The 13,026-nt window shown below is 34.6% G+C and overlaps 1 protein-coding gene across 3 annotated transcripts in view; it reads right to left on the bottom strand.

The window, feature by feature from the left end:
- The window catches only part of ATAD5 (ATPase family AAA domain containing 5), a 35,790-nt gene that overhangs the window by 5,540 nt on the left and 17,224 nt on the right, over positions 1-13,026 (bottom strand). For 2 of the 3 annotated variants that reach the window (XM_081579698.1, XM_081579700.1), the window contains exons 9-18: positions 12,571-12,730; positions 11,799-12,128; positions 10,043-10,139; positions 8,358-8,437; positions 7,986-8,128; positions 7,747-7,897; positions 4,903-5,079; positions 4,045-4,178; positions 3,247-3,340; positions 2,178-2,242 (exon numbers count right to left, since the gene is read on the bottom strand). In XM_081579698.1, the coding sequence (XP_081435824.1) occupies positions 2,178-2,242; positions 3,247-3,340; positions 4,045-4,178; positions 4,903-5,079; positions 7,747-7,897; positions 7,986-8,128; positions 8,358-8,437; positions 10,043-10,139; positions 11,799-12,128; positions 12,571-12,730 (1,431 nt within the window). The remainder of the gene's footprint in view (positions 1-2,177; positions 2,243-3,246; positions 3,341-4,044; positions 4,179-4,902; positions 5,080-7,746; positions 7,898-7,985; positions 8,129-8,357; positions 8,438-10,042; positions 10,140-11,798; positions 12,129-12,570; positions 12,731-13,026) is intronic. The other variant, XM_081579699.1, reaches the window with a different exon arrangement.

The following is a 13,026-nucleotide window of genomic DNA, read 5'->3' as shown; positions in this document are numbered from 1 at the left end:
GCTTCTTACCTTGAAAAGCTAAAACATAAAATTATATTCACAGTTCACAGACATTACAAGACTACTAGCATTTTTACATTATAATAAACAAGACAATTAAAAACATTTTTCCCTATGGTATCTTTGACTTTATTCTATATATACATATTATTCTTGCACACATCTGGGACTTCTTCCCACAGACCAGGAATTCTCCTTTCAATAACAAAAGAGTACTTACTATAAGACAAACCTTGCCATCAATAATAACTATAAGTTCTATAATCAACTTAAGATAGTATAAAAAGCCAATTATCTGAATGAACAAAAGAATAACTAAAGGCAGAAGAAAATGGGAGGGAAATCAACACTTAGACAAATGAAATGGCCTTGGGTGAATCCCCACACCTTTTAAAATTGATTTTTGACTGAGTGCAGGCTGTAAAAGTGGTAGCTAAAACTCACAGCAGCTAGAAAGTGAGGGGGAGGTCCACGAAAGTAGAGAAACAGAAATTCTAGCTCTAAAGAACGCAAATCACTGGTTGATGCTTAAACTCACATGCTTGAGCTTGTCTCAAAGCAGCCCAGCTAAAACTAAAAGACTTGAACAGAATACTTGTTCAGAGGAACAAAAAAGAATCCAGAATATATATATACATTCACAATGTACAATATATCATTCACAAAGTACAAGATAAAAATCTAAAATTACTAGACATACAAAGAAATAGAAAAAGTAACCAATACCTCAGAGGCAAGACAATCAAGTAGAGACTGATCACAAGATGACAAAGCTGGAATTAGCAAGAAAGAATTTTAAAACAGCTAGTAAAACTATGCTTATAACGAACAATAGGAAATTTCAACAGAAAAACAGAATCCATAAAAAGGAAGCAAAAAGAACTTGTAAAACTAAAAATTAATGTAATATTAGAATAAAGATTTCTGTGGATGGACCTTATGGAAAAACAGAGACAGTAGGAAAAAAAGGTCAGTAGACTTGAAGATAAATCAATATAAATCACCAAATCAGTATAAACAGAAAAAAAACTGAGGGGGTGGCTTGGGGAAGAAACAGTACATCTCAGTGACATGGGGGTCAATGTAAATGTCGAACCTTCTTGTAATTAAATCCCCAGAAGGGAAAAAGAGAAAATGAAAATAAAATAAATTTGGAAAATAAGCCTACACAGTTCCCTAACTGGAAGAATGATATATAATTAAGGATAATAGATAATGAAGAATCACAAGCAGAATAAATAGGAAGAAAAATAATACCTAGGAACATTACAAGAAAACTGCTGAAAACTAAAGTTAAAGAGAGGATCTTGAAAGCATCTAGAAGAAAATGACACATTACATATGGGGCAGAAACATAAATTTTAAAAATCTGTTTAAACTGCTGGGACATAACAGAAACAGTGGTGACCAAAACACAATGAAATGACATGTTTAAAGTAGTGACAGAAAAACTGAACGAAATCTAATATAATCCACTGCCAGCAGATTTGTTCTATAAGAATTGCTAATGAAGTTCTTGAGGCTAAAGAGAAACAAAATCAAAGAAAAACTCAGATCTTCATAAAAAAATTAAGAACATACAAAATTACACAGGTAAACAAAAACTTGACTTTTTACCTTAATTTCTTTAAAATATATATGATCAGCTAAAGCAAAAAACAGAGCATTGTATCGAGGAGTTTATAATGTATGCAAACACAAAGACTTTGAAAATTAAAGCATAAAGTTTCATAACAGACAAAACTAATCTGAGTTAAAACACATTAGAATAGTGGTTATCTCTGGTAGAGGGGAGTGCTGACTAAAAAGGGCCCAAGGGAACTTTTTGAGATGAAGGAAATGTTCTACATTTTGATCTGGATGATGGTTACATGGATGTTTATCTCTGTTCATATTTTTCAACTTGTATACTTAAGTGCAATTTTAACTGTAAATTTCACCTTAAAAAAGCACTGGTTACTATGAAAAAGAACTTAAGAACACTGGAGTCTAGTAAAAATTTGAATATTTGAATTTTGAAAAAAAAATTTTAAGTTAAAAAAAAAAATCAGAAGTCTCCTAAAACTCAAAAATATCAACATACCCCTTAATAGTCAAAATATAGCTAAATATTATAGCAAATTACCTGTTATGTAATTGTGATATATAATTTATGATCATCAAAATTCAAAGCTTACCAGTGAAGGAGTATTAAAATTAATTTCTTCAAAGCAGCCATCAAACATTAAACTAAATGTTGGATCTATAGTGAAAAAACATATTTTTAAACATTAAAACCACTAAGGTACTTTCTCTAGTCATACATTTTCTATGAAAGTATTCTATATTTCATCAGTAATGAAAACATCATAGAAATTATAAATCATTAAGAAACTGAATTTCTACCTTGACCTTTTAAACTACCAAGTCACTTGTGATTAATATGATTTTATTGATATTTTTAGTCATTAACTATTTAGAGTCATTAACTATTTAGAATCATTAACTATTAAATGGGCCATTAATTTCTAAGTAGAGTCCAATACAAACACATTTTCCTACAAAAATCCGTAGTAGAGACATTCTGAATATCTGCAATAACAAATACTGAAAATATTATAATACAATATGTAGAATGAAAAATACTAAATGAAATTTTAAAATTAAAAACCGAATTCTAATTATAAAGAAAAGGGGACCAATTCTGTAAGAATGATGATGGCTGACTTCAGCTAAAATATGCAATTAATCCATATAGAAACATTATCAGGGGCTAAGGAATGGCCAAGTTCAATATTAAAAAACTGCAGAAAGGTTAGGTTCCATAAAAAATTCTAACCAGTAAATGAGGTTTGGTGACCTAATTATAGGTATGAGGAAGAGATAAAGAGAAAGATCTGTTATTTTCCTTCCCAAAACCCCTTCACTGGCTTGTCCATAAATTTCTTTATCTGTGTAGGCTATTGTTGGCATCCTAAATATCTAACACCCCAACACAGTAATTCAAAGTAGCACCCATTTTTTAAAGTCATTGCTATTTGCAAGTTAATATATTAAGTTTTATAATTACTCAAGGCTGCAAATCAATTGCAAATTTGAATAATTCTTAGTTGATTAAAAATGATCTAGAAGCCTCCTCACTTTAGGAACAAACAACCAATTTAATTTGCCAGCAGACTTCTAAAGCAATGTATCTAACCAAAATTAGAAGCTTTCCCCAAATACTTTAACCAAAAGTAATTAATTGCAAAATCACTGGTTACCTACCACTTGTCGTGAGGATTACAGGTCTTTTTGTGGTTGCCATGAATGTTTTGATTGCATTCAAAAATCCAGCATCTTCTTCGAAAATGACATCAACCTAAGAATAAAATGGTTATTAGGATATTGACATAGTGAGTAACAATACACTTACTTGAATATCAGTTAAGTATACACAGTAGATACACTGTGTTTACTTTGTTTACTGTGTTTACTTTACTGTGTTTATTTTGTCAGAGACAAAATTTATGAATTCGTAAACAGTGTGACTTCACATCACGCTGAGCACTTACAATGTCTTACACTATTAAAAGAGTAAAGAAATTATCAAACATTAAAACCAAAGAAATACAGTCACCTATTAATATAATTGGATAAATATGGGCCAGTATAATTCTACAAACTCTAAACAGTAATCAAATTGTATGAATCATGTTCCTGAAAAATTCTATGATTGACAGTTTCATTCACTTTAATTTGAAATGAATGTTAGTCACTCATTCAGGCCCAACTCTTTGCAACCCCATGGACTGAGCCCGCCATGTTCTTCTGTCCATGGGATTCTCTAGGCCACAATACTGGAGTGAATTGCCATTCTCTTCTCCAGGGGATCTTCCCGACCCAGGGATTGAACCTGGGTCATAGATACAATTATTTCTGACTTTCTTGGTTGTTTTACAGACTGTCAGAGTAAAATATATAGTAACCTCTAGAATAAGCTTTCATCAGGAGATATCGCAAGGAGTCGGACACAACTGAGCGACTGAACTGACTGATCACAAATGTATACCTCTTTAAACCTACCTCCTCAAAAAGAATGAGGGATGTTGCATTTTTCCTGTTGGGTTCCTCAGCCCCAAACTCTCTGACATTTGAATTAGTTGTGTTTGTAGATTTAGTCTGAATGATTTGTTTCTGTTCAAAAGAATTTTTGATTCCTGCATATAAAATAATAATATATAAAGTCAACTTTTTTATTAGAATATAATTGCTTTACAATGTTGTGTTAAGTTTCTGCTGTACAATGAAGTGAAGGAGATGTATGTATACATATACCCCCTCCCTCTTGGACCTCCCTCCCACCCCACCCCTACCCCACTCATCTAGGTCATCCCAGAGCACCAAGCTGAGCTTTCTGTGCTATACAGCAGCTTCCCACTGGCTATCCATTTTACACATGGTAGTGTATGTATGTCAGTCCTAATCTCACAATTCACCCTCCCCTCCCCTTCCCCTGCTGTGTTCACATGTTTCTTCTTTATGTCTGTGTCTCTATTCCTGCCTTGGAAGTAGGTTCATCTGTACCATTTTTCTAGATTCCACATACATGCGCTAATGTACGATATTTGTTTTTCTAACTTACTTCACTCTGTATGAAAGACTCCAGGTTCATTCAGGTCTCTACAAATGACCCTATTTTGTTTCTCTTAGTAGGATGAATAATATTCATTGTATATATGTACCCCATCTTCTTTCAAATCCACTTTTGATAGAACATTGACTATTTCCACAGAATAAGCTCAAACTGAAATCCTCTATCAAAACTGAAACAAAGTATCAAGACTGCTACAGGTAGGACCTTCAGAGGTTTAATAAATAAGAACTCAAGAAATATGATCCAATTTTTATGTATCAGGGTTCTTTGTCAATTTAGTGTCTTACCTTTATTATTTTCCAGAAGTGCTCCTATTTGTTCATTATTTTTTAGTTTAGAAGACACTTTAAAATAATTTGCCAAAGTTTTAGGTGGAAGTGTTCTCTTTGGTCCACTACTTTGTGGTGATGGCGGAGGAAGTTTTCTTGGTGATGTAACAACCTTCTTGGGGGAGCATAATTTTTCTGCCAAAAACAAACTGCACTTAAAAACAAATATTCTAAAAATTAAACAGATGGCAAGATTGAGTTATCCACAGTATACTTCTACTCATACCAGTTACAAAGCAAAGATATAAAAAGTCTTTTTCATTCTTATAGTCAAATACTCTTTACACTTAAATATTACTGTACTGTTAGCCTATCAGTAGAGATGATAAAGCCACTCATTTGGAAAAGATACTCTTTTCCATTTTTGAAGTAAATAATGTTCACAATCCCACCATTCACTCTGTCTATATCTGCTAGAGGTCAGAAGAAGCTAGAGGGGGACTTCCCTGGTCATCCAGTGGTTAAGACTCCACCCTCCCAATGCAGGGGGCGTGGGTTCAATCCCAGGTCAGGGAACTAGATACCACATAGTTCAACTAAGAGTTCACATGCCACAACTAAAGGCTGGAGGAAAAGTGATATTGGTGTATACTGAGCACATTTCAGGTCTTCTAGTCCAACTTTGATTTAGCCCACAGTAAATGATACTACAAGCAAGTGATGTTTTTCTAGATATGAAAGATGGATACAAAGTTAAAAACAAATGGCTAATGTCCACCTTTCAGAAGCCTGACAGCAGTCTGGCATTTATCCCAGAGCTTGTCCTTTGCTCCTCTCTAAGTACCCCAATTCAGCCTTTACCTGCACTAGTTGTTACCACATGGACTCAGAGCAGGATCTTCTTTACATACCAGTATATGTGCACATATCCATGACTGTGTCCTATTCTTTTTCTATACTCTCACTTTCAGACATCTTATATTTCTTGTGTATCATAGGTGTTTGAAAAAACAGTGGAAATTTTGAGCTTTGAAAAAAATTACCATAGATATCACTATCATGTCATAAAAATCAGGCATTTTAAAATCACAAGGGAAGACCCAATCAAAAAATGGGCCAAAGAACTAAACAGACATTTCTCCAAAGAAGACATACAGATGGCTAACAAACACACGAAACAATGCTCAACATCACTCATTATTAGAGAAATGCAAATCAAAACCACAATGAGGTACCATTTCAAGCCAGTCAGAATGACTGCTATCCAAACGTCTATAAGCAATAAACGATGGAGAGGGTGTGGAGAAAAGGGAACCCTCTTACACTGTTGGTGGGAATGCAAACTAGTACAGCCACTATGGAGAACAGTGTGGAGATTCCTTAAAAAACTGGGAATAGAACTGCCGTATGACCCAGCAATCCCACTGCTGGGCATACACACCGAGGAAACCAGAATTGAAAGAGACATGTATACGCCAATGTTCATCGCAGCACTGTTTATAATAGTCAGGACATGGAAGCAACCTCGATGTCCATCATCAGACAAATGGATAAGGAAGCTGTGGTACATATACACAATGGAATACTACTTAGCCATTAAAAAGAATACATTTGAATCAGTTCTATTGAGATGGATGAAACTGGAGCCCATTATACAGAGTGAGGTAAGCCAGAAAGAAAAACACCAATACGGTATACTAATGCATATATATGGAATTTGAAAGATGGTAACAATAACCCTATATGCGAGACAGAATAAGAGACACAGATGCATAGAACAGTCTTATGGACTCTGAGGGAGAAGGTGAGGGTGGGACGTTCTGAGAGAATAGCATTGAAACATGTATATTATCATATGTGAAACAGAACACCATTCCATGTTCGATGCATGAGACAAATGCTCAGGGCTGGGGCAATGGGATGGGCAGGGAGGAAGGAGGGGGGTTCAGGATGGGGAACACATGTAAACCCATGGCTGATTCATGTCAATGTATGGCAAAAACCACTACAATATTGTAAAGTAATTAGCCCCCAACTAAAATAAATAAATTAATAAAAAAAAATTTACTTACAACATTCAAAATAAATAAATAAATAAAATAAAATCACAAGGGAAGAGGTATAATTTTAAAATAAAAAATATCTTAGTATCACTAAAAGCGGGATAACCAGTTGTTACGTATCTCTTGCTATGACACCACAGGAAGCGCAGCCCCATCTGTGAATGTATACTAGCACCAAAACGGAAATGAATCTAATCAAGCCCACAGATCTAACTGCCAGTTTATAAGAAATACGAGGAAGAGGAATGTGTTAACTGATACCATGAAGATATAGTCATCCAAATCCAGAATGTGAGACATTTTATGACAGATGTCCCATGTCCTTCAACAAATAACATGAAGAGAAAGAGTGAGGGAGTTGTTAAGAGGTATGAAAAGGCACTTAGACATTAATCTAAGGTGTGAACTTTGAATCCTGATTTGAACAAACCATTTGAAACAACAGAAAACTGAAATCAGACTACATATCAGATCAAATTAAGGTATGTGGTTAACTTTGTTAGTCTGGTTATTATATTGTAATTATGCTATTAAAAAGTCCTTATCAGAGCTAAATACTAAAGTATATATATATATATATATATATATATATACACACACACACACACACACACACACACATGTGTAAAATTATGTGATGGTCATGATTTGTTTTAAAACATAAAACCCGAGAAAAATTTGAAAGGCACACACATATATATAGGAAGAGATAAAATATGGCAAAATATTGATTATTAAAATTCTTTTCTTAGATTTTCATTTCTTAAAGGCTGTGATTTGAAGAAAATAATTCACTTACTTGGTGACCTGCCGATGTTGTAGCTATTAAAAAAGCAGGGTTTCTGTGAGTTGACACCTTGCTTGTCTACTTGATGAGACTGAGTAGCTTCCTTCAGCTGAGACAGAATTTGTCTACCACTGCGCTGAGAAGAGGCATTCACCTCAAATATCTAGAAGAATACATGAAAAGGGGCAGAATGGTTTATATTTCTTTTCGTTTCATTACATTAGTATTCATCCATTAGAGCTGTTACTAACCTTAAATCCAAGTTCTTGGGCACAAGCATATACCGCAGCAGTCTTCCCCACTCCTGTTGGCCCTGTTATAAGAACGGTATTACAAAGGCGATTTTCTTCTTCGTCATCTGAACTGCCTTTGAAGTCTCTGCTATCCAAAGAATCTGAAAAATCATTCAAACGCACATAAAACAATTGCATGGGCAGCAGTTCTATCTCACCAAACCCGGTGACCAAATCCCACAACTTCCTGCCGATAAATGTTGGCAATTCAATGTATGAAGATGAGAAAAACCAACATAAGATACCAAATAAGAAGCTTCACAAAAATTTTTAGCTAATCTATTTCTAAAAATGTTCAGTGAAATGAAAAAAAAAAAAGACTCAAAATACCTTCCTGTTTCTCATCTCTTTTTCCCTTCAAATTTTGTCCTTCTTCCAATTCAGCTCTTCTTTTCCAGTCTTTCAACCAACTACCATAATAAGAAAATGTATGTTAATAAAAATAAGTCACAGAATATAGATATTTTTCAGACAATATGTTAAAATGGTTGTTGGGGGAAGGTATGGTATATCATTACATTTTAAGAATTCCATGATGCTTTTGAATCAACTGTATAGTAAAATAATTTTACACTGGCATGAATATTTTAAAATGAAGTAATTTTGCCTAAATACTCAAGACTATATGTGCAAGGATATTCACTACAACGTTGTTTAAATTAGTCTCCAAAAGGAAAAACTTAAAAGTACATCAGTAGGGAAAAAGATACCTTATGGTATGCTCACATAAGAAACCAGTACAGAGAAACTTAGACATGGAATAGACTGTACGACGACTTGAAAGATGTCTAATACACGATGCTACACGTAGAAAGATTAAATTCTCGTCTGGAGCTAGAGCACCTGAGTTTAAATTGAGCTCCACCACTTTTTAGATGTGTGACCTCATACAAATAACTCAACCTCTCTAGGGCTAATTCTTCCTGAGGAACAGTATTTACCCTCATGGGATCATTCTAAGGATCAAATAAGCTAAGAACTATCAAGTACTTAGAACACCACCAATCTCAAAGTGTTTATTATTATGGCTCCCAAATCCTTGTATGAAATCCTTTGGGCCAGGTGAGTTTTAGAATTCAGGATTTTTCAGATATTAGAAATGTAATTTGGAACATATACTACACATCACATAATACCTTTAGTGAGTCTGTGGCAGTACATCTCTAATCACTGAATATTTCTGGTTGAATGCCTACTGAGTGGGACCGATAAAGACTATAATGAACTTTTGTCATTGCTGTTTAGTCGCTAAAGTCGTGTCCAACTCTTTTCGACTCTATGAACAATAGCCCCCCAGGCTCCTCTGTTCATGGGATTGTCCAGGCAAGAATACTAGAGTGGGTTGCCTTCTCCTCCTCCAGGAGATCTTCCCGACCCAGGGATCAAACCCACGTCTTCTGCGCTGCAGGCGGATTCTTTACCTCTAAGCCACTAGGGAAGTTCACAATAAATATTATGTATATAATAAAGTTAATAAACTTTCAATTTCCAGAACTCTTTGGAGGTGGGAATTGAACACAAAGGATTATGACCTAAGTTAGTAGTAATATGATCCTATTTGTTAGCAAGAGCAAATATATGCATGATTTTTTTTCTGGAAGGTTTTATAAGACATCTTTCATAGTAGGGAGTAGAAACAGGAGAAAAGAAGTACATTTATTTTTCACTTTGGATTTTTATATTTTAAGATTTTACCTTGTGATGTATAACTTTATAATTTCTAGTGTTGTGTTAGTCGGTTCACTCGTGTCTGACTCTTTGCGATCCCATGGACAGTAGCCTGTCAGGCTCCTCTGTCCATGGATTCTCCAGGCAAGAATACTGGAGTGGGTAGCCACTCCCTTCTCCAGGGGATCTTCCCCATCCAGGGATCGAACCCGAGTCTCCTCCATTGTAGGCAGATTGTTTACCATCTGAGCCACCAGGGAAGCCCATAATTTCTAGATTTCAGTATAAATAAATAGTAAAACTAGATTTATAAACGATTTCTCAATTCCTTTATAAATTTTACCAACCTATGTAGCTTTTTTATAGCTAGCTCATTGCCTATGAGTTCACTGGAGTTTTGAGGTTGATACTTTTCCGTCCAAAGCATGTCTTCAATTCCAGAATCTAAAGAAAAAAATATGTATTGAAGTATTTTGTTCCCTGACATAAACATATATTCTTATACATTTACATTATTGTTTCATGTAACAATAAGTATTTGTATAAATGTTTATATTTATAAACTTCCAAAAAAGGCAATTTTAAAAACTTAACATTACATTGAAAATTCTTCTCATTAAAACTGTTCCCCTTAAAAGCTAACCACCATAAAGTCTTATGACTATAAGGTTTAAAAGTATACATTAAAAATGTTACTCAAAGCACTCAAGAAATGCAAATTATGAAAAATAATTTGTTACTATAAGAAATGATCTAAAGGACAAATGCAGCATACTTTTCACAGAGCCTCTTCTTGACCACTAAAAAGATACATTAGAACACTCTGTAAGGTCAGCCTGAGTAAATGGAGAGAGGCTACACTCCTGACAGAGAAGACAACATTGGGAAGATACCAGTTCCCTTCAAGTTAACCTACATACTAATGCAAAATCAAAACGCCCATGGAATTTGTGGGATAAGGGAATCTGCAGTTCATTTAGTGGAGCAATGCATGAAAATAGTTTAAAAAAATTATAGATGGAAAGACCTAGGATTGTCATACCGAGTGAGTGAAGTTAAGTCAGACACAGAAAGAAAAATAGCATGTGATATTGCTTATACATGGAATCTAAAAAAAGGGAACAAATGAACATTTTTACAATACAGAAGCAGATGGAGGGAGGGATAAACTGGGAGATTGGGATTGACATATACACACTACTATATATAAAATAGATAACTAATAAGAGTCGGCTAAATAGCACTGCTGCTGCTGCTGCTGCTAAGTCGCTTCAGTCGTGTCCGACTCTGTGCGACCCCAGAGACGGCAGCCCACCAGGCTCCGCCATCCCTGGGATTCTCCAGGCAAGAATACTGGAGTGGGTTGCCATTTCTTTCTCCAGTGCATGAAAGGGAAAAGTGAAGTCGCTCAGTCGTGTCAGACTCTCAGCGACCCCATGGACTGTAGCCTACCAGGCTCCTCCACCCATGGGATTTTCCAGGCAAGAGTACTGGAGTGGGGTGCCATTGCCTTCTCCGTAAATAGCACTACTATATATAAAATAGATAACTAATAAGAGTCGGCTATATAGCACAGGGAACACTACTCAATACTCTGTAATGGCCTATATGGGAAAAGAAGCTAAAAGAAAGAATGCATATATGTACATGTATAACTGATTCACTTTGCTGCATATCTGAAACTAATACATTGCAAATCAACTGTACTTCAATTAAAAAAAAAGAGAGACTTGCTGTACAAATGATCAAAACATACTCTAAATGAATGAATTAATCAGTTCAATAGAATACTCCAGATACACTAGATAATCAAACGGGACTATGTCAGAAAAATCAGTGAAACAGGTATAAAATAATAGGTAGAGTGTGATCCCAAGTTTTTAAAAAGGCATACATATTTAGGGAAACACAGAAAAATCAACAGTCAAACAGAAATCTGTTAAATGTGGTTTATCTGTAAGACCCTAATCAGTGAGTCTTCCTCGTCTTACTTTGTTTGAATGCTGCAATGAGCATACATTAAAAAAGAGGGAGAAAATGAGAGGTTAAAAACAAACAAACAAAAAACATCTAGGACCAGAAGGAGAAAAGAATCTAATTTACCTGGAATAGAGGACACTTTTGATGAAGACTCTTTGTCATCATCTATTATCAGAATATCAGGATCTTCTACTATTGCTGTTTCCACTTTACACCTTGTACTCAAAGCTGTTTGTTTCTTCCTGGATGTTTTAGGAAACAAACGTTTGGAAGAATCTAGCTTTATCCCACTGGAGTTGTTTCTTTTGTCAAGTTCTTCTGGTTTCCCATTTATCTTTCTTGGACTTTCTGAATACTCATTTGGTTTCCTTCTTTTGGATTTATGATTTTCCGTTTCCACTCGTTTCCTTTTGGTTTCTTTTCGGCTGACAACGGGCTCGAGTTGTGGACTTTCTATTTGGGTAATTATAGAAATGAATGTGCTTACCAATCAACATAAAATTAATTTTATTACCCAGTAATCTTAATACCAGTTCAAAATATCCAATATCTTTATTACTATCAAATGAAAAGGCAAGAATCAAATATGGCATGCTGAAAGCTAGTTGCTATCTTGTTATTTAGACTAACTTTTGTACGGGCTATAAAAGCTAAGACTTTCCTCAAATAAATTATTAGTATTTTAACATAATTAAAGCTGTTTTTGGGGTTGGCCACTCTAGAAGCCAGCAGAGGCCAACAATGGATCACACAGATGCTTTACTTTAGTTGAACAAACTTCATTGTCAACCACAAGGAAAGTTCTCTCAGTGGTGACCACTTCCAAGAGTTAATAGCTAACCTCAGCATTTTCAAAAGTGAAATGTTAACGGAAATCATAGTAATTATCACTAACCTTGTTTACAATGACACTCAGAAAGTACCTGGTGCTCAGTTCGCTTTTTTAGAAGCAAAGAGAAGTATTTCCTCAAAGGAAATCTGGGATTTGACCACCTAATTTCCTCCAACAAAAGATTTCTTACTTCTTCAGTCAAATCTTTCCTTCTCCCCATAAACTGCAATAAAAAACCAAATGTTCAATTAAACTCACATTCTAATAATATTAATCAGAATACTACCAATTACTTTCTGTCTATAAGTCTATGTCAGGGTAGGATTAACTTACAAAGCTGCATTTGCATAGATTTAGAAGGACTTAGTTCATATTTTTATTGTTCTTTTTTAAACTAATTGTATGTTATACATTTATTAGAGTATAATTTTGACTGACAAAGTATCTAAATGTGCTATATAATCTAATATTCTTTTGAAACTGGCTATCATTAACTCTTAAAATGTTTTTAAAGCTCTC

The sequence above is a fragment of the Giraffa tippelskirchi genome, chromosome 3, assembly GCF_054371585.1.
Source record: "Giraffa tippelskirchi isolate mGirTip1 chromosome 3, T2T-mGirTip1v1.2.pri, whole genome shotgun sequence".
NCBI lineage: Eukaryota > Metazoa > Chordata > Mammalia > Artiodactyla > Giraffidae > Giraffa > Giraffa tippelskirchi.
The sequence above is the reverse complement of the archived record's forward strand: the minus strand, read 5'-3'. Positions and strand labels throughout refer to the sequence as shown.